Source organism: Lonchura striata, chromosome 4 (assembly GCF_046129695.1).
Source record: "Lonchura striata isolate bLonStr1 chromosome 4, bLonStr1.mat, whole genome shotgun sequence".
Classification (NCBI taxonomy): Eukaryota; Metazoa; Chordata; class Aves; order Passeriformes; family Estrildidae; genus Lonchura; species Lonchura striata.
This window is the reverse complement of record NC_134606.1, coordinates 6,092,998-6,116,007: the sequence shown is the minus strand read 5'-3', so window position 1 is coordinate 6,116,007 and position 23,010 is coordinate 6,092,998. Positions and strand designations below refer to the sequence as shown.

General features: G+C 43.1%; 2 protein-coding genes and 1 non-coding gene across 3 annotated transcripts in view; 2 read left to right on the top strand and 1 right to left on the bottom strand.

Moving 5' to 3' along the window:
- Window positions 1-5,323, bottom strand: part of POLR1A (RNA polymerase I subunit A) — a 29,191-nt gene extending 23,868 nt beyond the window's left edge. The window contains exons 1-7 of the mRNA XM_021535719.2: window positions 5,153-5,323; window positions 4,487-4,691; window positions 3,296-3,445; window positions 3,108-3,215; window positions 2,105-2,190; window positions 1,898-2,007; window positions 282-368 (exon numbers count right to left, since the gene is read on the bottom strand). Coding sequence (XP_021391394.1) covers window positions 282-368; window positions 1,898-2,007; window positions 2,105-2,190; window positions 3,108-3,215; window positions 3,296-3,445; window positions 4,487-4,691; window positions 5,153-5,229 — 823 coding nt within the window. The 5' untranslated portion in view covers window positions 5,230-5,323. The remainder of the gene's footprint in view (window positions 1-281; window positions 369-1,897; window positions 2,008-2,104; window positions 2,191-3,107; window positions 3,216-3,295; window positions 3,446-4,486; window positions 4,692-5,152) is intronic.
- Window positions 5,324-5,421: 98 nt separating this feature from the next.
- On the top strand, window positions 5,422-22,993 carry PTCD3 (pentatricopeptide repeat domain 3). Its single transcript, XM_021535720.1, has 24 exons — window positions 5,422-5,527; window positions 7,276-7,325; window positions 7,977-8,016; window positions 9,012-9,057; window positions 9,744-9,812; window positions 10,248-10,352; window positions 10,726-10,849; window positions 11,531-11,649; window positions 12,046-12,119; window positions 12,423-12,510; window positions 12,598-12,658; window positions 12,942-13,024; window positions 13,697-13,841; window positions 14,449-14,499; window positions 15,336-15,419; window positions 16,341-16,369; window positions 16,637-16,740; window positions 17,416-17,494; window positions 17,586-17,676; window positions 18,340-18,425; window positions 19,503-19,651; window positions 20,510-20,551; window positions 21,443-21,601; window positions 22,306-22,993. The coding sequence occupies exons 1-24, from the start codon at window positions 5,430-5,432 to the stop codon at window positions 22,382-22,384; spliced, it is 2,055 nt and encodes a 684-aa protein (XP_021391395.1). The 5' UTR covers window positions 5,422-5,429; the 3' UTR covers window positions 22,385-22,993.
- LOC116183626 (small nucleolar RNA SNORD94) lies at window positions 12,733-12,874 on the top strand. Its single transcript, XR_004148288.1, has one exon. It is a non-coding gene; the product is annotated as a small nucleolar RNA SNORD94 (small nucleolar RNA).
- Window positions 22,994-23,010: the final 17 nt, after the last annotated feature.

Here is a 23,010-nt window from a genome sequence, read left to right as displayed (position 1 = left end):
CCAGGGTAACTGTGGGTTGCAGCACCATCAGGAAATCTCTGCAAACAACTCCTGTGATTTGTAGGGAGCCACAATTTGAGAATGACTGATCAAAGTGTTAATTGAATCTATGTCTCTCCACTCACTGGCTGCCAATACTCGTGACACAAAACCTATTTTGCAGCCAGAAGACCTTAAGGCAAAAGGCAAAGATTTGCCAAGGAGTTCATACTGGAAGATTTGCAGATTTGTCCACTAAATAGTACAGAAAACAAAACAGTGTTGCTCTTCACAGCCATTACCTTCATTCTTCCACAGAGCCAGGATGTATTCCTTGGCAGTCATTGGTGTCAGGTATCCTCTCTTCCCTAACTGGCTTCCATCAATACCTGGAAAGTAAAATAATAAAATAAAAATAAAATATTTATTTTAAAAAAAAAAAGTCTCAAGACATTACTCTGAAAGGTTTGTTTTTTGGTTTGTTTTTCTTTTTCTCTTTTTTTTTTTTTTGCTTACAGTGGTGCTTCCAGCTCAGAGAAGGAATGGAAATACAAAATACACATACAAAATACACTGGCTGACATCTACATCAAAATTATAGTTTAAATGTTTGCTTCGGGAATATGAAATTAAGTAAAAAAGAAACCATATCTGTGACTAGTGAATATGAACAGAAGTAACAGAAATAAGACTCCACTCTAACACCTAAAGTTTATTCTTTTTTTTGACTTATAGTGAGCTGGAACTTTTCTTTAAATGACCTCATCCCCTGACCAAAACACAAATCAAGAGTCAGCCTGCAGCTGGGGAAGCTTTCAGTGGGGCTCAGGTACTTCCAGTGAGGTATCAAGGTTCCCATGAAATACTCAACTGAAGGAGACAACAGCACCATCAATATTATAAGTGAGAGTCCGGGCTACCTCTGCTTTGGAGAGGAAGGAAAACATGTGGTTTTGCTACTAAAAAGCAAAAAGATCAATTATTTTCAAAACAAAGCCAGAGATTTTAGCTCTCAATTTCCACAACTCGATGAAAAGCAATTCTCCCGTGACCTCAGTTTCCTATTCTTCTTCTGGGTTAGGTCCAGAAATGCAGATTTTTGCACACTGAAAGTTCAATTCTCCATTCACCTAGAAAACCTTTCCATCCCTTAAACAGAAAGGCATCAATGCCAAGGTTAAAGGTACTTCCTTAACCATGCACAGGCTATGCAGAATGTACCTGTGTGATCCATCCCAGTTCAGAAAATAGAATACTTCCCATTTTGCTTCTTCAGCCACAGCTCCAGAGATTTAATCTACTATTTAAATCACACAGTAGCAAACAAAATAAACTCTCTATGGAAACCTTTCCTAAGAGCTAAATAACACATATAAATGTCTGCTTCAATTCTGTCTCATTGTGTAAAGGATCAAGGACACAAGAAGGAAAAGGATATTTCAATTGGTTCAACTAATAGGTTAATTAATCCTGGAAAGTGCCACCTACTTCTTTTTTGTCTTTTACTCTTTAGGATGAAATTCATGTGTAAGAGTTAGGATTATGTGATTTTCTTTCTGAAGTCAGTCATCTTCCTCCTAATTAATCTTATCTGTAGTTGCTCTTTTTACAAAATCCAGCAGAAAACCAACTACCTGCCAAAAATGAAATGTTCCAAAACCACCCTAAAGCTCACAAAGATTATGCTGTTGTACTTCTTTTCCTGACACAGAGACACTTGAAACTACAAAAGCACAACAGGCTCTCAAAACAGATATTTAATGGAATTGTGTTCTCTCTGACTACCAAGCTTAATGGTTTAGTTATAATCAGTATTTTTTATAAATTAGTTCCAAGTGCACAGTCACTGCTAAGAATGTGTGCCCCTTAAATGCAGGGAAAAAGTGCAAAATATTTGAGTAGAAGACAAATATTTCACCTGCTGTTTCATCCAGAATGCCTTCCTCTCTTGACTTATGGTACACTGAAGAAGGATAGGTTACTGTCAGCTTGCTGTTGTGCTCCTTTCGCACCAGGGATCTCCTGGATCTTGAAGGGGAAAAAAACCAAACAGGACAGGAAGATAAAGGTTAATGTAAATACAGCATTTAACTAGAATCCAGCTTCCTCATGTAGTTAAACTTACTTGCAGTTTGGGCATTTCTTTGAAGCCATGTGTGCTTTCCAGAATTGTGATACCAGCTTATTTCTACACTCACGCACATTTTTGACCTGGTAAAGAAAAAAAAACTTTCTTAAGAATAATGAATATAATAAAAATAAATTAAAACATGTTATATGAAGAATTCACTAAACATTATACAATTAACATTACAACATGAACATTATTAGTAACGATGCACACACATCCATGTACTGATTAATTCATGCCTTGATCTGTAGTGTTCTTTCATCATCTTCCCATTTGCTGGAGGCATATCCCTCAGTGCTCTCCATGCTCCTTTTTAAATTTATTCCATAAAGTCTTTAATTTTCAAGTCAGTACTGGAATTGAAAGCTTTTCTCTAATGATGATTTAAGGAAGTATAAAAATGACAAAAACCACTTTTTTGACAGCTCATGAATGTATGATTTACAAATTGCTTAAGCTTAGTTTTTAAAAAAGTGATCAAGGAATTAAAACTGCCTTATAAACAAATCTGCTGAATGATCTTAGATTATAAATATCTTCTTCACTCACCTTTAATAACCATGCACATTAAACTACTTTTAAATGGAAATAAGAATTCAATTGCATGAGTCTTCCAAAAAATGTCACTGTAATTAATTCTGCAAGTTTGCTGGATGCATAAATTCTCAAAATGTGTTCTGCAGCTCAAAACAGAGCACCAGAGAAGTATCAACATTTGTAGCTGGTGTACTGACAACAGTATCAGATTTTAATATAGTATACACCATCAAAACATTTCCCTACACAGACATTTCCTTATCTTCCAGAAATTCAAGTTACACTGATGGGAAATAAAATCTGTTTTAATTTCAGACATTTCCATCAAAAAGCCCACTGAATATAACACAGTTCAGAACTGAACATAACCCAACACCTACAAAGACAGGACCTGCTCTGCATATCACTATTTTAAGAGGAAAAAGCCCAGGATCTCAGGAGAAGCACTGCCTGTACTCACATTTGAGCACCGGTCTCTTATCTGGGAGCTTTGTAACATTTCCTGAACGTGGCGATTCAACTCTTCCTCGATTTCTGAGCCTGTTGCATCTGCACACTGCTCCACAAACTGAAAGGAACAGAAGAAGAGAAATGAAGTCCATGAAGACCATGAAGTCCAAAAGGGATGGAGCATTGCACAGTACTTGCCCTGTTCAGAATGATTTCGAGGTCATGGACAGCGTGGAGCAGCCCCTTCTCCAGCACCTTCAGCTGACTCAGCAGCAGGTGAACCACTGCTCGAGGACAGGTCAGCATGTGGCAATTCAAACAGGACCCCCGGATGAGAAGGTATAATTTCTGGAAAGGAAGGGGGAAGAAAAGGCTATGCTGATGTATAAGGCTATCAAGATGTATAAGCTTGCACAGTCAGCAAGTCAATGCAATTGTTTGGACTTAAAGAGAGTGCTACTATAATTGGAAAAATGGTTAATTTGCTTGAAAAAAAAATATTTCAACCAAACTCACATGCAAAGCACAATCTGTATATAAACCCTCTGCAGGTTGTCTACATAACAGGTACATGAAATACTTGTAGTATCTACAGCAGCTCTGGGACCCAGGCTGCTCTTGCACAGCACCGTGGCTACAGCTCCTGAGAGCTCAACCCACACTAGTAAAATGAAACATTCTGGTCTCAATCCTACAAGATCCTTCACACAATCACCTTCTCCTCAAGGTCTGGGAAATTATCAGTGGGTTTTATTATTTAACACAGCTCTGTGTTATTATTTAACACAGTTCTCTCACTCCAGCTGCGTGCAGCCCCTGTGGCCTGAAGAGTGGGAGTTACTGCTGCAGGATTTCAATCCTTGGTCAATACAGTTATTTGACTTAAAACTGGAACAAGGCTAGAAGTAGGTACCTCATCTACCTTTTGTCACTCGAAAATGAGGTTTTGACTCTCAATTAGTAGCCCGTGCAAAAGGCAGCTACTGCAAATGGTGGGATCAGCACCTCAGGAAGAAAATTCATCCCAGCTCAGGTTTGTTAAAAACTGGAAGAGCAGACAGATGTTCATGTGCAGTAGTTGTTTAAAGGAAATGGTAATTTTTACTGTGCCATTCATTTAATTAAAGCACGATATCCTACAGTCAATCACATACTTCAGGATGAATATTCCCCCCTCACCTGCCTGTCAACATTGAGTAAAACAATATCTCCAATGTGCATATATTTTGAAAGGTCTATTTCTATTAAATTATCATGACACAACAAAGCTTTTCTACTACATCTGCTGTTATTACACTTAAAACAGATCTTGGCACCTTTACTATTTTCCAGGACATGACAGCTTAGGCACCACCACCCCTTTCACCAGCAATAATTCAGTGTACATACATCGAAGAACAGGGGGTTGTAGACAGCCAGAGGCAGCTCTATGTGGCCAAAGTGTCCGGGGCAGTTGCTGAAGTTCTGCATGCAGGTGGCACACACTTCTCTGGAGTCCGGGGGTCCCAGGGCCAGGTCGTACAGCCCATTCACAGCCGGGTTGCCCACGTTGTCCAGGTACTGGGGGTTTGTTATGGACTTTACACTCAGCTTCCTGACGTTGAAAGGAAAGAGCAAAAATCAACGGCAGTGAAGAGCGACATGTATGGTACAAATATCACGGGCATTCAGTATCTATGTTATCTTCTCAAGCGATGAGAACATCTTTCTGAAAGCATTTTGCGAATGCAATGGGAATTTGTTTATCGTTGATTTCACGATACAGTGAGCGAAATCATTATTATCGCAGCAAATATTTATTTTACATGAATAGCCACTCTACTAAGAAATCACATAATTTTGTCAGCGTGTCCCCTCGAGCGGTGCGAGATTATGTATAAGCCTCGGCTGCCGCCATCCCGGCGGCTGGGCCACGGCCCAGCCGGACCACACGTCCCAGCATGCCGCGCGCCACAGCCCACCGCAGCTCTGCGGCGCCATGCCGCGGGGCACGCTGGGACCGGTAGTGCCCAGCAGCATGCGCACAGCTCGGGACGCTCACACACGGAGCCTCACCTGATCTCCTCGGCCGTGTACATGCCGAAGGACACCCCGGCCAGCCGCCGCCACGGCACCACTTTGGGCGGCCTCATGGCGATCGAGCAAGGCTCTCCCGGCCGACAGCGGCTCCCGCTCTCCCGCTGGAAGTGCCGCGCCACGGGCAGCACCACGCGGTCCGGGCTGCGGGGGGGGCGGGGCCGGGCGGTACCACCGCCGCGGAGGGGCGGCACCGGCCTCCCCCCCGCTGGAGGAGTGGTGCCGTCCGCGTGCGCAGAGGGCAGCGCGGGGCGCCATGGCGGCGCGGCGGGCCGGGGCCGGCTGTTGGCAGCGGGCGCTGAGCCTGGGGCTGGGCCGGCGGTGCCGCCTCCCCCGCGGGCCGGACAGCTACCGGTGAGGGTCCGGCGGGAGGGAAGGGCCGGGAGGCGGCGGCACCGGGGAGGAATCGATGGCCGGGCGGTGCGGGAATGCGGGGAGTGCGGCGGGCAAGGCTGCGCAGGCGCAGTGCGGGGCTCGGCGCGGCCGCGTGGCGGGAGGGAGCCGCTCTTCTCTTGTGCCGCTCTTCTCTTCTCTTGTGCCGCTCTTCTCTTCTCTTGTGCCGCTCTTCTCTTCTCTTGTGCCGCTCTTCTCTTCTCTTGTGCCGCTCTTCTCTTCTCTTGTGCCGCTCTTCTCTTCTCTTGTGCCGCTCGTCTCTTGTGCCGCTCGTCTCTTGTGCCGCTCGTCTCTTGTGCCGCTCGTCTCTTGTGCCGCTCTTTGCTTTTGAACGCCCTTCCCGGGGAGCTTCCCTGCTTTGGGGTGGCTCGGAGCCTCTCCGGCAGAGTCCGAGCGTTTAAGCGATTCCTGAACGGAGTCTCGCGAAAATCTAGGAAGGCTGAGGAAGCTGGGGCTGTTGAGCCTGGAGAAGGGAATTTTGCTTATAGACCCCGTGACTGGCTTCCAGTGTCTGAAGGGGGCCTGCCAAGGAGCCAGAGTGGGACCTTTCACCAGGAATAACAAGGATTAGTCCGTACAGATCGGAAAAGGAAAAAAGTTTAGATTAGATTAGCTATTGGGAAGGAATTTTTTATTGTAGGGGTGGTGAGACACTGTCACAGGTTCTTAGCGAAGCTGTGGATGCCCCAGCCCTGTCAGTGTACGAGGGCAGGCTGGATGGGGCTTGGAGCAACCTGGTCCAGTGGAAGGTGTCCCTGCCCATGGCAGCAGAGGTGGAACAAGATCTTAAAGGTTTCTTCCGACGCCTTAACATTCCAAGATTCTATGCCATGGTTTAGTTCAGGGGCTGTCTCAAATGAAAAGGTCTCACTTTACTGGGTAATTGTTACTCATTTTTGAGATGGCAAAATTGTGCAGTGCCACAGTAAAGTACAGAGCTGCACCTTAACAGCCTCTTCCTCAGGGTCAAGGTCAGTGTGCAGGCACTGGGGGCCAGATTTGCATTAAAGTTTTACTGTTAGGTTGCTTCAAGAGCAAAACAAGCACAAGTATTTTAACATGAGCCTTAGTTTCTGTTAAAGGCAGTAAAATGTGCACAGTGGTGAGGAAGACTTGAAGCAGTGAGCACAAAGCAGCTGCTTTGTGGTACTCAGCACGGTGAGTCTATGTGTGCTGCAGCTGTGGTTTTGTCAGGAGATTCTGCACCTCTGTAGAGACATCTGGGCATCTGCAACTCACCAGGGCTGATTCACCTGCATCATTACTCTGGGTTTTCTCTTATGTGAGCACTAGTCATGTCTAAAGTTTTGGGGTTTTTTTAAAGTGCTATTTTCAGTCTGATTCTATCTCTAAAGCATAAAAAGGTATTTTCTGATTTATGTCTGTGATTTTCTTTGTAAGATGCACTAGTTCATGAAAACTACTTTAAAAGCATTATATCCCAATATTAAGTAAACACAGGTTTTTTTTTTTGTTCTGTAATTTTTCACATATAACCTCTTGTCTCTTTAAACAAGGGCCTTAAGAGAAGCATCAAGTATAAGTTTTATGGTAATAATTTGGAGTTAGTAAAAGTGCAATATTGCCAGTTACTCCAATGCACTCCAATTCCCTCTAATATTTTAGTTAATTCTAACCTGTAGTATGGAATTTTTGCTTTTACTGTATTAATGTAACTGCCATTAATTCAAACCCCTGATTGCTTATAGGAGCTCTTCAAGTAGTCCTGCTCTTGGGAAGACTGTGGACAATTCACAAGGTAAGATGTCTTCATTACTGGTTCCTTGCAGATGATTTTGATCTCCAAACAACACAGTGTGTCAGGAGATAAAGATGATGTAAACACCCTCTTTCCCCTCCTTGGATTTTCTCTCTCCTTGTCTTCATTGTGCATAAGTTTCCTGGATTAACTTGATTCCTTCCCTCATCACCCATCAGCTCCATACTCCAAGAGCATGAACTGAATTGTGCAGCTCCATGAGCCTATGTTAAACTGTGGTTTTAATATTCTTGTTTTAGTACTTTCAGCTGGATCAGCTTAACTCATCAATTCTTGTAGAATCATAGAATTGCTGGGATTGTTAAAGACCTCTGAGTTAGTGGAGTCCAGCTCTTAACCCAGCACTGCCAAGGCACCTCTAAACCACGTCCCCAAGTGCCACATCAACCTCCAGGGATGGGGACCCCACCACTCCCCTGTTCCAATGCTTGACAAGCCTTTCAGTGAAGAAATTTCTTCCTAATATCTGATCTAAACTTCACCTTGTGCAACTTGAGGCCATTTGTACTTTGTTCTATCATTTATTACTTGTGAGAAGGATTGACCCCACCTTGCTACAACTTACGGGGTCACAATTTTCTTTGGGCATCTCTTTGTTTCTAATGATCATTTTAATATTGTTTCTCACAGTAACTCAAGAAGAAATTGTGCTCCCCCGAAGGAAAACATGGTGAGTGTTTACTTTTGGAATCTTCACTTGGAAAAGAAAATATTAGACAGCTAAATGTAGTCTGTCCACCAAAGCTGAAAAAAGAAGTTGAGGTTTGTGTATTCCTTGATGCAATATCCCACCAGGGTTTTCCTGCTGATTTGGAGCTCTGTGAATATTCTTGATTCTTACTCTCTCTTCAGATTATGTACACTGTATTCCTGACATTTTTTTTAAAAGCACTTGAAATAACTGCATTTTTAAGCATGGTTCTATTTCTTTGCTAAAGATTTGTAAAACCAAGTTCATTTGGCTGTTTGCATGTGAATGTGTTTCTTCAGCAAAATAAAACTTGATCATTGATAACTGAGGGAATAAATCCTGCTTAAAAATGACACAACTGAACAAAACCTATTTTGTTGGGAGACTTAAGATGGAATTGCATAACTGTATAGCAAAAATTAAGTTTGTGGTCAAATGGTGTCAGAATGTAAAGCTAAAATAAGGCCATCTTCATCTAAACACTTTCACTGGCCTTTCCTTGTTTGCTTGAAACAACCAAAGTCTTAAAGGTTGCAAAGGCACAGGAGTCCTGTGAGATACCTGCTTTTGGTGTGGTCTATTTGTTCTTGTAAAGACATGTCTTGTTGAGCAAGTTAATGTATTTATTCCCTGGAGATGCTCTAGGAGCAGCATTCCAAAGAATTATTTTTGTGTCTCATCTCTATGATCTTTCTTTGGTAATGTATTATAAGGGCAGGAGTAATAGCTGTAAACACATATGCTTTTCTGGTTTTCTTCAATTTTTTTTTTATTCCTGGGGTTGTTTAAGAATTGAGGCAATTTTTGCATTTTCTCTCTTTTTTTGTGAGATGTGCTGTTTTCTTAGTGCAGCAAAAACATTGTTTCCTAGAACTGAAAATCCTTGTGGGTAGGATGATCCTGTGCTTGTTCTCCAAACAAGCAGAGCATTCAAAGTCTGCAGCTGAGTATTAATCAAACTCCTTTGTGCTTAGGGATAAGCTCGCAGTGCTCCAGACCTTGGCTTCTACTGTGAACAGGGTGAGTGGTTCTGTGGACCATGGGGATGGGTCAGGGGTTCCATTTTGTGCAATGCCCTTGTGCTCAGGAGGCCTTTAATTTCTACTTTGGCCATAAATGGGAGATGAAAGTCTCACATCAGGGTTTTCCCTTCGGCTCATGGTGTTTTGCTGTGTGTTTAAAGTCTCATTCATGTCCTAAGAGAGAGCTGCAGTTACCAGAGAAAGCTGCAGTGCCTTGGGAAGGTTTTCACTAACATGGGCAGCAAGTTCCTTCAGCTTGTCCAGAATGTCCTTCCCAATCTCAGTCCAGAAAGGCAACGAGTGTCTGCTCTTGCTGGGCAAAACCTGGAAATGCTGTGATTCTGTTCTTAAATCCCTGAATTCTGGGAATTGAATTAAAATTTGCCAAGTCCCATCAGCTTCCCAAGACTGTTACACTGGAGTCCTACTTTGCAGGGCACTTTCTGATTGATCTATTATAGGAAGGACCCTTTTTGTCACCATATTAGCCTGCAAATGTGTGTGTAAAATGGAAAACTATACTCAAACAGGCTAAGCTTTTTTGAACAAGAGGATCTTCTGTAAAATATGCATTGGTGATGGTTATGATGGAAGAATTCATTGTGCCTTAAGTTCCATGAGGCAGTGTGTTGTGGTTGTGCCCATAATTATAAACTTTTCATTGCTGGGCTTTTCTTTCTACAGGATCCTACTGCTGCTCATTACATGTTCCAGGATGACCCTTTCCTGATGCCAAGAAATGCAGCTAATTCTGTAGGTATTTCCTTTCACATCCTTCATAGCTTCCCTCCTGCCTTTGTCTAGACTGTGAATACTCTTACCTAACTGAAGCCTGGTTTTGATTCCAAAAGAAAATGAGGTATCAGATTGCTTTCAGAATTTTCTTTTCTCTCTAAAATTACATGGTTTTGAGCTTGAGGTAGTAGTGTAGCATTTCAGATGTCTGAACTGTGTCCCTTGACTCAGTAACGAAGTAAAATACAAGGGCATTTAAAGAATAGAGATTCTTATACTGGTATAAATACCACAATGTTTATCTGGAATGTTGTCCCTGTGATTCTAATAAGTTGAAAATTACATGAGTATAATTTGATCCCATCAGAATGTTCATTGTTAAAATGTTTCTTCCAATTCTCAGCCTTGTAATTTGTGTATTTCTTCATCTTGTTCTGTCTCATTTCTATGCAGCGTCTGTATTCATTGTCAAAGGAGTCTGGGAAAAATGCTGCAAAATACATCATAAAGAACTTTCCTCAGTATTTTGACAAGACTTTTGCAGAGCCCAACATACCAGTAAGATTTTTGCTCTTTGTTTTAATTGTATTTGTGCTTTGTCAGTGAAATCAACTGGTCCAAAACTAAGGTAAAACTAACTATTTAAACTGTTTTGCAGACAGTATGAATGCAGTACCGTGTTTCCATTATGTTTTTGTAGTGGACATTTTTCCTTGGGAGTTCAGTATCATGTTAGGTTCTTGACATAAAAGTAAGAAAAGCAGTGGTTTTTAGGTGTTGCTTCGTGGCACAAAGTGAGGGATGATGATGTATGTGGTCCCTCATCACCAGAGGAGTGCTGTTATTGGGCTGCAAGCAGTGTATTGGGTAAAGAGTAAGGATGTCTAGAGAAGGTTTGAACTTGAGACCAGCTTCCACTGTTTGCTTTTAGTGCCTGATGCCCGAGGCTCTCACACCTCAGACCGAAGGAATGAGTGAGGAGGCTCTAAGGGAGCGCATCCATCTCAGAATGGTGAAAGAGTCTGTGGACATGTTTGATCAGCTTCTGCAGGCAGGTATGTGGTCACCTGCCAGGTTCTGTGGAGGAGCTCTACTTAAATTGTGCCAAAAATACTTCAGTAACTAGCACAGGCTGTGGAGATAATTTTGTGATTATTGCTTCTTTCACAACTGACTGTGGTCTAATGAAGTGGTTCTCTAGAATTACTGGAGAATCTTAGCCACTGCTTGTCTGACATGTCACTTTGGTGATAAGGAGAGCAATTGGCTTCTTGAAGAGGAAGCAGATTGCATGTTTCACTTACTATGAAACATTAAAAATCAACAGAAGTATTCAAAGTGTTCTTTACAGCAGGGTGTATCCCAGGAAGAGTTATGAAAAGCACTAGAAATTTCAGATGCTGTGTTGGGCTTGTGCTGCTTCACAGTTCTGGCTGACAACTGTCACTTCCTTCTACTTGATCAGGAAAACTCTTACCTTTTAAGTGGCCTCAGTAGAAAAACATACTCTAGTTAAAAGACAGTGTTAAAATTGTCTCCTGTGATGACTGGGTTTGTGGCAGTACTGGTGTCACAGCAGGGTTAGGGACTTGCTTGAGAATGTCTTTGTGTTGGAGAGAGCAAAGTGGTGTTCAGAGGGTTTCTACAAAGGTTTTCTATCAGAGGTTTTCTACATGGCCTGTAGAGTGATGAGCTCTTATCTTTCTCTGACTGTCATAAATTCTCATTTTCTAAAGGTACCCCTGTGTCTCTAGAGACCACAAACAGCCTTTTAGATTTGTTATGCTTCTATGGAGATGGTGAACCTACTCCTGAAAAAGAGCCGGAAGAAAAAGAGGATTTGGAAGAACCAGGGGTATGGAAAACTTGTTGATTTCTATTTATTTATTTCATACATAGTGGGAGTATATCAAGGTGACATCAAGATTTTTGTGCTGTCTGCATGGGAGATGCCATGAGGTGGATCAGATGCAGTCAACATTCCCAGGAGATATTTCTGTTATAAAAATCCATGACTGATCCAGTAGCAACAGTAGTTTGTGTAAAGATGTTAATATGTTTATAACATAAGCATTATTCTCAATCTATTCATCACTTCCTGACTGTTATGATAGAAATTATTCATATATAACCCATTTAAAAACACCTTTGGTCCATGCTGCTGAACTTCAGTTTTGTTAGCAAATCGTGTCATTTGATATTAAATCATAATTTAAGACTGAGAAACTTCTTTTTGCAAAAATCTCTCCAGGTGAATGCTTCAGAACAGAAAGCTCCAAAGAGACAATTTCAAAGAGGTTCACGGTCATCTGGCCCCAGATGGAGGTATAGAAAATGTTGCCTATGTTCCCATATTCCATGGGTTGTGCACTTGTAATGTTGTTGTAGAGCAGACTGCCAAGTCTTTTAGCAGCCCATACTCACCAATGTTACTTGTTAAATAAAGCTGTGCTTGCTGATCTTTTAAAGTGTGCATGGAAATCTAGTAGGTGATTGTAGAATACTTTCAAGTATCACAATTGTAAGATGTGAAAGTCAGTCTTTGGGGGTAAAGCCCTTATTTTGGCCTGCATGTTGAATCCTTCTCCTAAGAGTATCTTTTAATTGGTTCTTGTTCACTGGTTCTAGGGAGAATAACCATGCTGAAAGGATATTTAAGATAATCCCAGAGAGGAATGCACACTCTTACTGCACAATGATCCGTGGGATGGTGAAGGTAAAGTTATTCCTCACTGCTGGGGGGTTTTCTTCAGCTTTTGAGATCTCACATAGTCAGAGGTTGTTTATTTTTGTGTTTTTGCAGCACGGGGCTTATTCTAAAGCTTATGACATGTACATAGACTTGCTGAATGAAAGGCACAAGGGTGAGTGTCTCCTGGCTGTACTTTGGGGTCTCCTGAGTAGAGAAAGCCCCTTTTGGGCACAGGAGTGTTTGTTCATGGCAGTGATGATTGGCGCAGGGGTACGGACCTCAGCTGGATCATGGGAGCTGAATGCAAACTGGGAATTCCAGAGCAGCTGGCGTGTGGCTGGCTCACTGGAAACAGGTTTGCATGAGACTTTGCCAGAAACTGAGCCATGCTAGAACAAACTGTTTCCTCTAGGCTATAAATTGTCATTTAAAATGGATTATCTTACATTTTCCAGCTGATGTGCACGCTTTCAATGCACTGATCAGAGCAGTCCCATATCTAAAGGAGAGGTTCGTAGAAAGATGGGAATTAACCAAGGTAAGGAGGATAGAACAAAAGAGGTGGGGAAGTGATAAGAGTGTGGGCTCTTATCATTAATAATGGTCTAATAAGGGTCTGCCTTATTAGTAAAGTTTTGCAGTTGTTGAAGACCAAAAGTAAGAACTTTGTCCCCAGACACTAATCTCTGCTGTAAACGAAATATAGTAGTTTAAACAGAAAAGGTAACTATGGAGGAGTTGCAAATGTGAAAAATCCAGCCTTTCCTTTGCAGAGTGATTTGCCTTGTGAGAAAATACCTGATCCAGGAAATGCCTGGACAGAAAGTAATAGGGGAAATTACTGCTGGGAGATAAAGTAAATTAAAAATTTTAGATAAAAACTCTTTGAATTTTAATTCATGGTGTTGTGACAGAAATTGAATTTTGAGTTTTAATGACACATCAGTAAGGAAAAATATTATGTAATTGTAAAAAATTTCCATTATGTTCTAGAAACCATTCTCCAAGATTTATTCTGATGTAATGTAGCCTTGGGTTTTGGTCATTAAAAATTAGATAGTACTGATGAAATAATTCATTAAAGCAGAGTTGTTCACTTGAAGAGGATGAGAAGGCGTAGGTTAAGGAAATGTATGTATAACCTACCTGAAAGCTGAACTGTGATCCATAACATGTGAAGCACTTAAGAATTTGGGAATTTTGTTTTAAGGACCTCCTGACTCACATGGCTCAACAGAAAGTGCAACCAACTCTGCTAACTTTTAATTCTGTACTGAAGAGTCTGAGAAGATGTGGTGGTGTGGGCAGAACTATGTCTTTATTTGTATTAAAGGAAATGGAAGCACTTGATATAGGTAAGAGAAGCAAAGCATTTATTATATGCAGTGCTTATGATATTCCAGTGCCACCTCCAGAACAGAACAGTTAATGCAGGAGTTCAGCACCACACAACATGGTGGTGGTGATTCCCTGACTCCAGGGGAGATGTACTTCACAAGCCACCTAAGCCAGTTCAGGTCTATAGCTCTACATCTCTACAGAAAAAAGCTTTTCATCTAGATGATGATTTTTTTCTTCCAAATAAGTATTGCAGAAACAGAGAATATCTGCAGAATTGATGTCCTGTGGGCTGTGCTTTGCCCCAGTAACATGCTTGTTGATAGGCTAAAGGTTACATTCATGAGCAAAAGGGAAACTAGCTATGAAGTATTTCTGATTTTACTCCAGAGCAGGGAAGTTTGGTGGCTCCCCCATAGAAATAGATGCTCCAGCTGGTAGTCCAGTGTTGGATATCGGCTCTCCCAGGCATGTGTAGCTGAGGTCTGGTCCAGCATTAGGGTGAGTGGGGAGAGGCATTAAATGTATGCATGCTGCCTGACTGGAGGAGCAGCGTGTGAATTAGAGCAGTGGCCAAAGCTCAGCCAGGAATGTTGCAGTAACTGCAGTGCTTTTGCTTTCCAGAGCCCAGCCTTGCATCCTATGAACATCTCCTCTCCGTGCATTACAAAGGCGGTACGTGCCTCCTGTAGCAGCTGCTTTGATGCTTTTCACATGTGATGGGTGAAGGCAGCTCACTTATGGATTGAAAGACAACCTTTAATGGGTGTGATCTGAGTGATCCCTGTGCTGCCTGATTCTGCTTGGGTGAAAAAAAGAGATAACCTCCTACAGGGAGCAAATGCTACTTAGTCACTGTGGAGGCTGGGTCTGACCACAGTGTGTGTGATTTCATATTGTGCCACTCACAGGGAGTTTGTTTTCCTGCAACAGTTCTTCTGTGCGTTAGAGGTGTCATGAAAAACAATTGTGTTAGAAGGCAGGAACCAAACTGTTTAAGATCCCATGCTCACAGACTTTTGGTTATAGGAAGAGAATAGGCAAAGTAGCCATAACTGTAGTCCTTGTGTTTTAAGAAATGTAAAGGGATTGCTCTGGAGTTTGGCTCTGGAGTTTGGGGGTTTAGTTTTGGTTTTACCCCTTTTAAATGCTTGCTTATATAAAAAGACAAATTATATAATATACTTTCAAAGTATATTATATAAAGTATAAGTACTTCGCTTTTTCTAGTGCAACCTTCTAACAGACAAACTTCCAGGCCTGTTTGATTCCTTGCTGGAAAGTACTTTTATCTTTCTGAATCTGCCCTGCTGATGTGGAAATCTGGAAATAGCAGGACAAATTTTAGAGCAAATTAAATTGCAGCTGGTGTGGAGCACCAAGGGAATTACATTTGTTTAAAATTAAGTTGCTTGTTCTGAATTTCATACTGTATTTGCAGACTGATGCTCTTCACAAGGAACTGCTTGGCATGACTAAGATGTGATGTTTTTTGTCTCTTTTTACTACAGTTGATGCTCCATCATCAGACATCATCTCTGAGGTGCTAAATGAGGTTGAAAATCGAAATTTCACTGCTCAGGATCCTGATGATGGTAAGGACTTCAAGCTTATGTGAAAAGGCACCTGTGAATGTCAGGTAGTTTTACTAGGCTAGGATAAATGCATGTAGCTTGCTTCTCTCAGTCCCTGCTGATATTTCTGGAGACAAATGGCAAATTCCAGTGCTGGGAACTGTGCTGTGCATTGCTGCACTGGCTTCTGTGTGAAAGTAGGTGTGTAGATTGTGTGAATGAGCATTTTAAGTCCATGTGATAAAAAGTCCTAGGGTTATTTACAAGAGCAGTTTAAGGAGGAGCAGTTTGATGAAATGATGCACATCAGGTGAATGGCAGGTTTTTGTTGTAGGTGTGGTGTGAATTTTCCTAATTTAGTTCTTCCTAGTCCTGTTCAGAAAATTTCATTAATTAAAGCTTCATGGGAAACAGAAGTGTGGGTCTTTAGGAGGGAAATATCCTGAATGTCCCATGTGTTACTGGCTCTTTCTGCCATCTGTATGTCCACAGCTTTGCCCTGGGAAGTTCATAAGCCTTTCTGTAGGTTTGGAAGCAGATGCAGCTTCCATCTGAAGATGAGTTTGGCAAAGAAAGGTCTCTGGACAACATGGTGTTAATGGAGTGTTGAAAGCCACTCTTCATCACGTTTCTTTTTTGTCTTTGGAAGGATTCCTGGAAATAGTCAGAATGTTATACCCCTCCTTCGCTTCTGTCCTGCTAGGTGTTAAACTGTCAGTGCTCTGAGTTGTTGCTAGAAGTGTGTAAAAATCCCCACCCAACTCATGCCACACCAAGGGCTACCAAAAAAGTGAAGAGCTCTGCTATACTGTAAAACGGAGCTACAGATTTGAGTTTCTAATTGAACATACCTCATCCATCCTCCGGGCGGGTGGGTTAATGAGCTGGGTTATGTCTCCTTGGAAGCTAGAAGTTAACAGACTTATGTTTGCTTCCTTTCAGCCAACTTTTTTACCACCGCCATGCAAGTGGTAAGTGCCTCTTCCTCGCCATCAGAATTCCTTTGAGCTTCTCCAGGTGTTGGAGAATTGCCTGTGAGTTTACATCCTGTCACAAGCTTTCAGTATCTCCCATTTTCATCTGCTCTCATCACCTTTTCCTTACTGCCATAATTCTGCAGTCTTTGCCTGACTCCTCCCTAATTGGTAATTTGCATGCCTGTGATACATGCATGTACCTCTGTGACTTTTGTGAGTCACATTTGGTAATGGCTTTCAAATCTGACTGGTTTGTTGCAGTGCTGTGATCTGAAGGATATCAAGCTTGCCTATCAGTTAAATAAAGCCCTGGAGAAGGGAGACAACTGGAAATTCTTGGATGTGGATCGGTCAAATGGCTATTGGTGAGTGAAGTGGAGGTTGTGTGTTGTTGTCAGCTTCAATACAAACTAGGATTCAGACATTGAGCACCAGCTGGTTATCGTGTGTCCAGTTTGGGAATTAGATCCTTCATGAGAACAGTGATTGCTTAGGAGTTATTTTCAGTTTGTGGCCTTTGAACTGAAATCCAGTGTCTTAAACACCCATCCAACGCCGAGAACAAGCAGTTGTGGGTTCTAGCATTCTTTTGTGTACCTGGCATGGCAGCTTTGGAGGTAATACCAAAACACCATAATTTCTTAGTGTAAGGATGTTTTCCTAGACAGTGCACTGGATCAAATACTCAGCCTTGTCTTGTGAACTTGCACAAGTAACATGGTTAATTTAGTTCAGTTTTTATATCCAAAAGCTGCATTTGAGACAGATTGAGGTACCTTGAAACTGGCATCAGGCAGAAAGATTGCTTTGTTCATGTATTTTAAAACAGAGTGGTCTAATTAGTTCTGCCTATAATGTAGTGTCAGCATTAAGTTGTCTTAAGAAATCCTGCTGCTTTTCTGATTGCATGGAGTGTGGCAATCAGCTAAATGTCCTTGATCTGCAATATAAATCTGATCAGCACACCATCATTTGCTGGTACTTCTATAGTTTGCTTGATCTAACCATCACTGAATTAGGATGGTTTTTTTTCTCTGCAGGTCAAAATTCTTTTCGTTGTTGTGCATGATGGAACAAATTGAAGTGGTGTTGAAGTGGTACAAAGAAATGTCATCTTCAGTAAGTGTATACCAGGGTGAGAGTTGCAGAGCTTTTCTATGGAGAAATGGAGGAGTCACGGGTGACTGAAATTATTATCTTCCTTCATCAGCTCTTCTATCCAACTCCTAAAAATATACTGGACCTCCTTCAAGCACTGGATGCAGCCAACCAGTTGGAAATGATCCCTTCAGTCTGGGAAGGTCAGTGATGGCTACATGGCTTCACAGGCAGTTTGTCTGACAAATGCCAGGAGCAGTGCAGAGTTGAAACTAGTTTGGAAACTTCCCATTGCTTGGAGTAGCCATGATAAGGTGCAGTGCTTTCCTTTGGTATTGAATCACTGGACTCTCTGCAGATCCTTGGTTAATATTTAATCTAGCCCCCAAAAAACCAGAAAGAATATGAAGACTCCTTAATCCTCAGCAGATGGTGGTGGGGGGGTCTGGCTATGGGGGGTTGCAGGCCTCAATGTCCAGCAGCAGTTCAGGTCCATGTTCCCCCTGAGGACTGGTGTTTGATGTTACAGACAGTGCTCTGTGTGTTGTTCCCTCCCTGCTCTGTGACAGGGTCATCACCACCACCTGGTTAGTCAGTGTTGGGGACATTGAAGGCCATTATCAAGGAGAGTAAGTTGGGCTGTCACCCAGAAATCTTGAGACCAGCAGGGGAGGGAAGAAGAAATCCGATCAGTTCATGTATTTGGTGCACAGGACCTGATACTGAGGGGAAAGAAAGGGAACTAAATGTGACCTGCTCAGTCACAGAGAAAGGTTCTGCCTTGTTAAATTGTGCAGACCATATCACCAGGATTTGGGAACAGGGGTACTGGTCACACATACCAACTACTGCCTTTCTCTAAACAGATGTGAAACAGCTGGGGTTTAGCAGGAGACAAGACTTGCTGGAAGAGTTCTTGTCTTTGATGAGCAGGGACCAGCACCCCAGTGAGGTAAGGAAGCTGATCCATGAACAGCTGAGCCCCCACACGGCTGCTTGCTCACTCCTCCCCTGTGAGATGGTGGAGGGAACTGGGACAGTAAAAGGGCAGAGCTCAGGTTCAGTTACCATTTCCCATCAAAGGCAGGTGTTCAGCCATGCCTAGGAAAGCCAGGCTCCTGGAAAGCTCATGTATAATAGTTACTTGGGAAGTCAAACACCATCACTCCAAATGAATCCCCCAATCCTCCTTTCCCCAGCTTTATCTCCTGAGCATGACATCCTGTGGTCTGAAATATCCCTTGGGCATTTGGGGTCAGCTGTCTGAGAGGTGTCCCCTCCCAACTCCTTGTTGTACCACACACCTTGTGAACCCCCAGCTCACTCCCTGGTCAGGGAGCCTTGATGCTCTTTAAGCACTGCCCAGCAATAACAAAAATTTCCCTGTGTTATCAACATACTTCCTGCCTTAAATACAAAACACAGCCCCATAGTAAAAAAGAAGAAACTGAAGAAACTTCACTCTGTCCCAGCCAAAATCAGCACAGAAGCTCAGTAGCAAGTAGTGGTGTTTCCCCAGACTGTCGGTAAATGCTGTATCCCTGGTCAGTCCTAGAGATCCAGTTCCAGTGCATCTCCCAGTGCAGATTTCCAGATCCATGTGAGCTTATCCAGGCCTGCTAACCCTTTGGACTGTGCTCAACCTATAAAGAAACCTCATATTAACGAAGCAGGATCCTTTCCTACCAGGGTTTGGAGAAGTAATGCAGCCCAACCAGCCCATGTGCTCTGGGAAGAACATGGAAGAATTGAGGAATTTTTGCCAATGATTTTGTTGCAGTAGTTGCTTTCTCAAGCTGAAGGGTGTTGAAGGTGAATAGAGCTGTGCCTGCAAAGCCACCTTGGACCTTGCCCAGTGGGGACAGCTGTCCTGACAGAAGTGACAGATTTGTCTCCCAGTGTAACAACTGCTAACTTACAACTATAAATCACATACAGAGCAAACCTAGCGGAGCTGCAGGAGAAATGGCACTGAAAAGCTTCTGTTAATTTCAGAGGTTTTGTTCTTCATAGCGCAATGTTTTCACAGATTCAGCTGGCATTTGCCAAGTGTGCAGAAGAAATCAAAGCTGTCCATGAGCCTGCTGGGCCAGGGCAGGTCCCCCTGGAGTGGACAGGGAGTGCTCTGGGCCATGTCGTGGTGCTGTTTTCCAGGGCTGGGAGAACCCAGGATGCCTGGTAGGTGTGGGCTCGCTGAGCTCTGGGCTTGCTGACACTGCAGCTCAAGGTTTAGTCACAGAAAGCAAAAGCTAATGACCTATGCCTTGGAATGCCAGTGCAGACAAAGGGAGGGGATAAAGCCTGCAGGGAATGTGATGGGTTTCCTTGTTATTGTTCCTTCTTGACACCAAGTTACAGCTGTCTGTCTTAAAAATGGTTTAGAAACCAATGTAGTATCTGGTGTAAAGCTTTGTACAGCTGCTTATGGCAAAGTGTGGTCTGACAATCACTTCCCTGAGCACTGCTGAGTGCTCACAACTTACCATTTTTTATTTTAGAACTCTTTGGAATTCAAACTGATCAAGAGATTAATTAGTTTAATTAAATTTTTAATTAGCAGCAGCCCTAGTTAAAACTGTAAATAGACTATTTTTAGAACTCTAATAGCTAGAATTTACTGTCCTACATGCTCTAAACTTGAAGTACAGGTTAAAATATCTAGCCTCTGATTTAAGGTTCTGAGCAATTTTCTGTTAAATACAGATGCTCAGTGTACAGTGATTCATTTGGAACAAAGAAGTAACAAGAAAGGAATCTCTTAAAATACTAAAAATATGTAGTATTTTGAAGGGCAGTTGCCACCAGCTACATTTCCCGTTTACTGCAGGAGTTTAAGATGCTTTGTGTTAAACTAATCGGTGAAGTTAGCTGGTACAGCTTGCCTTTCCAAGGATACAGCATGAGATCTATGGGGAAGATTGTTTCATGAATTTGAGCTTACCTGTGTTTCAGTGGAGGCTCATCCAAGAGGTTGAGTATCTGTCTGTTCCTGTTACGTGTGGTTTTAAAATTGTTCTTTTGTTTTCTTTTGAATAGGAACATGATGGAACATTTCCAGAAAATCAATAGGATTCCCACGTAAGTATGTTTAGTTCTTCAGTGACTGAATCTCCCCTTTGGCTAAGACCCTGAATTTCTGTTATGGGATGAAGGAATAGTTTGGGATGGAAGGGACTTTTAGAGGACAGGTAGTCCACCCTCCAGTTGTAACTGATACTAGTGGTCCATTTATTTCCAGAACATGAATGTCTGTGTGTCCCTGTGAGCATGGCTGTTTGTTTATCCAGTGGAGAATATTCCAAGAGCTTTCTGTCTTGGAATACATGTTTCAAACACGTTGAAAGGGCAAAGTGGGAGGGAGTGAAGTGGTTGGTGTCTGAAGCTCTGGGCCATGGAGAGCAGTGCCACTGATGAACTCAGCTGTGCAAATCAGTCTGAGCAGGACTGACAAACATCTCATTTCCCACATGCTCAGAAATATTCCTGTATGCTCTTAACCAAGCACAGGTGTTTCAGAGGTACCTGGATTTCTGAAGACAAGTTTATCAAGTCAAATGCTAAATCTTAGGTGGTTCCCTGTTAGGCTACACCAGCTTGCTTGTCTTGGGATTCTGGAGGAGGGTACTGTTTGAAGTAGAACACAACTTATAAGGAATAGAAATGGGTTTTGTTTAGGTGTGGGATTTTTTTAAATGAAGTTGGAGCTTGCCCCAGGGAACACCATGAAGGGTGTGTGATACCAAAGGCTTACACACCTAGTGGCACTCTGTGCCTGCTCTCTTCTGCTGGGACAGAAGTTCCCAAACTTGCCACAAAGCCTTCCCTCTACCAGAGGTGGAGTTCCTGGCAGGAGCAAGACAAACTGGTTGATCTGAAAATGTCACCTGCTCTCCCTCTTGAAAGCATGGGCTATAAATTAATGGGCACCTCTCCTGTGACCCTGAGAACAGCCACCATTTGCCTTTGCAGTGACAAGGTGATGGACGAGTTCTTGAACTGTGCTAAGCAAACCAATTGCCCAGATGAGGCAATTAAGATGGTAAAGCTGGCAGCATCCCTTGGGCTTCCTTTATCTCAAAGGCTGAAAAGCAGAACGGAGGAGGAATTTGAACTCTCTGAAACACAGAAGTAAGTTGGAATGTTTCATGTTTCTGCTGAAGGGGTACAGTAGACAGGGTCTTGGAGGGGCAGTGCCTTTGGAAAGGCTTCTCTGACAAAGGAGCAGACAACTGGCTTCAGAGTGATGTGCTGGTCTGCTGACTCCAGGACTGAAATAGCCCCTCCGTTTTTGGTTCCATGCTGTATCCATCCCACCTAGGAGGGAAGGGAATTTTCCATGGTGGGGTTAGCCTTATCCACTGCTCAGTCCTGCTGTCGTCTTCCTTTCCCAGAGTCATTTCCTAGCTGGGTCTGGCTGCCTGAAGACACTGCTGCAGCCCAGTGAAAGCAGGGGGTGGTACAGGATGGCCCTGCGTGTGGCTGCCAGGTTCTGAGGCTTGTGGACACCTCTCACTGCACTGCTGGAGCCAAGCCCAGATGATCCTCAGATGGTGATCGGGGCTTGAGGGACCACAATTTGGAGACAGAGGTGCTCCAAGGGAATAAATACAAGCCCAGCACCCTGACAGCTGGCTCAGCACTCGGAGGAGAGCTGAAGGAGTTGGCTTTTCCAAGAGGATGTGCTCCCACCAAATGCTGGGTGCACTTGTCCTTTGAGGACAGTAGGCATTAGACAGCCCATAAATGTTCTGTTTTGCCTTGTGTTTCGGGATCTCTCTTTTCAAGCAGAAGTCACAACAGGTGACTGATGACTGATCTCTTTGACATCACAGGAAGGCACTGGAGAGTATCAAGTGGGATGGTGACAGCAGCGATAGTGACAGTGACAGTAGTGACAGCGACCGTGAGTAGCTGTCCCTCTTCCCTTCCTCTGGGGAAAATTGGGAGCAACTGTTGCCATGATACCAGGAGGCTTTGGAAGGAGTGGAATTACTGAAGGAGTGGCTTCTGGGAGGCGCTGCAGCACTGATGAATGCTCAGTGTTCTGATACAGGACCTGCTTGGCAAGACACCATCCTCATATGCCAGCTGGAAGCTGTTAAATCTTGTCAGTAACGTGGGACATAGCGTTGGCCACTCCAGGTCTCCTCCCAGCACCCTGCAAGAGCTGGCTCCTGATAAACAGCATCACTGAGGGGAGAGGGGTGCTGTGCACCCTGGAGGCTGCTCAAGCAGGCACAAGACTTCCACATCTTCAGCAAGACTTCTTGTGGGCCTCCTGTCACTCCATCCTGCACCAAATGTAACTCCTTTCCATCTAACTTTGCTGAACTACTTAAATGCCGAGTTTACTCTGTATATAAACACTGAAGTAATGCAGTACTCGGCACCTGTGGTGTTATTCCTCATCCTTTTGGTGTTTTGGGTAGGTGTTGGAGTGTAGATGTTAAATTACACTTTGTACAGCTGGAGACTGTCTCTAATAAATGGCTGACATTAAAGCTGGCTGTATTCTCATAATCCTTGAGCCAAAACTG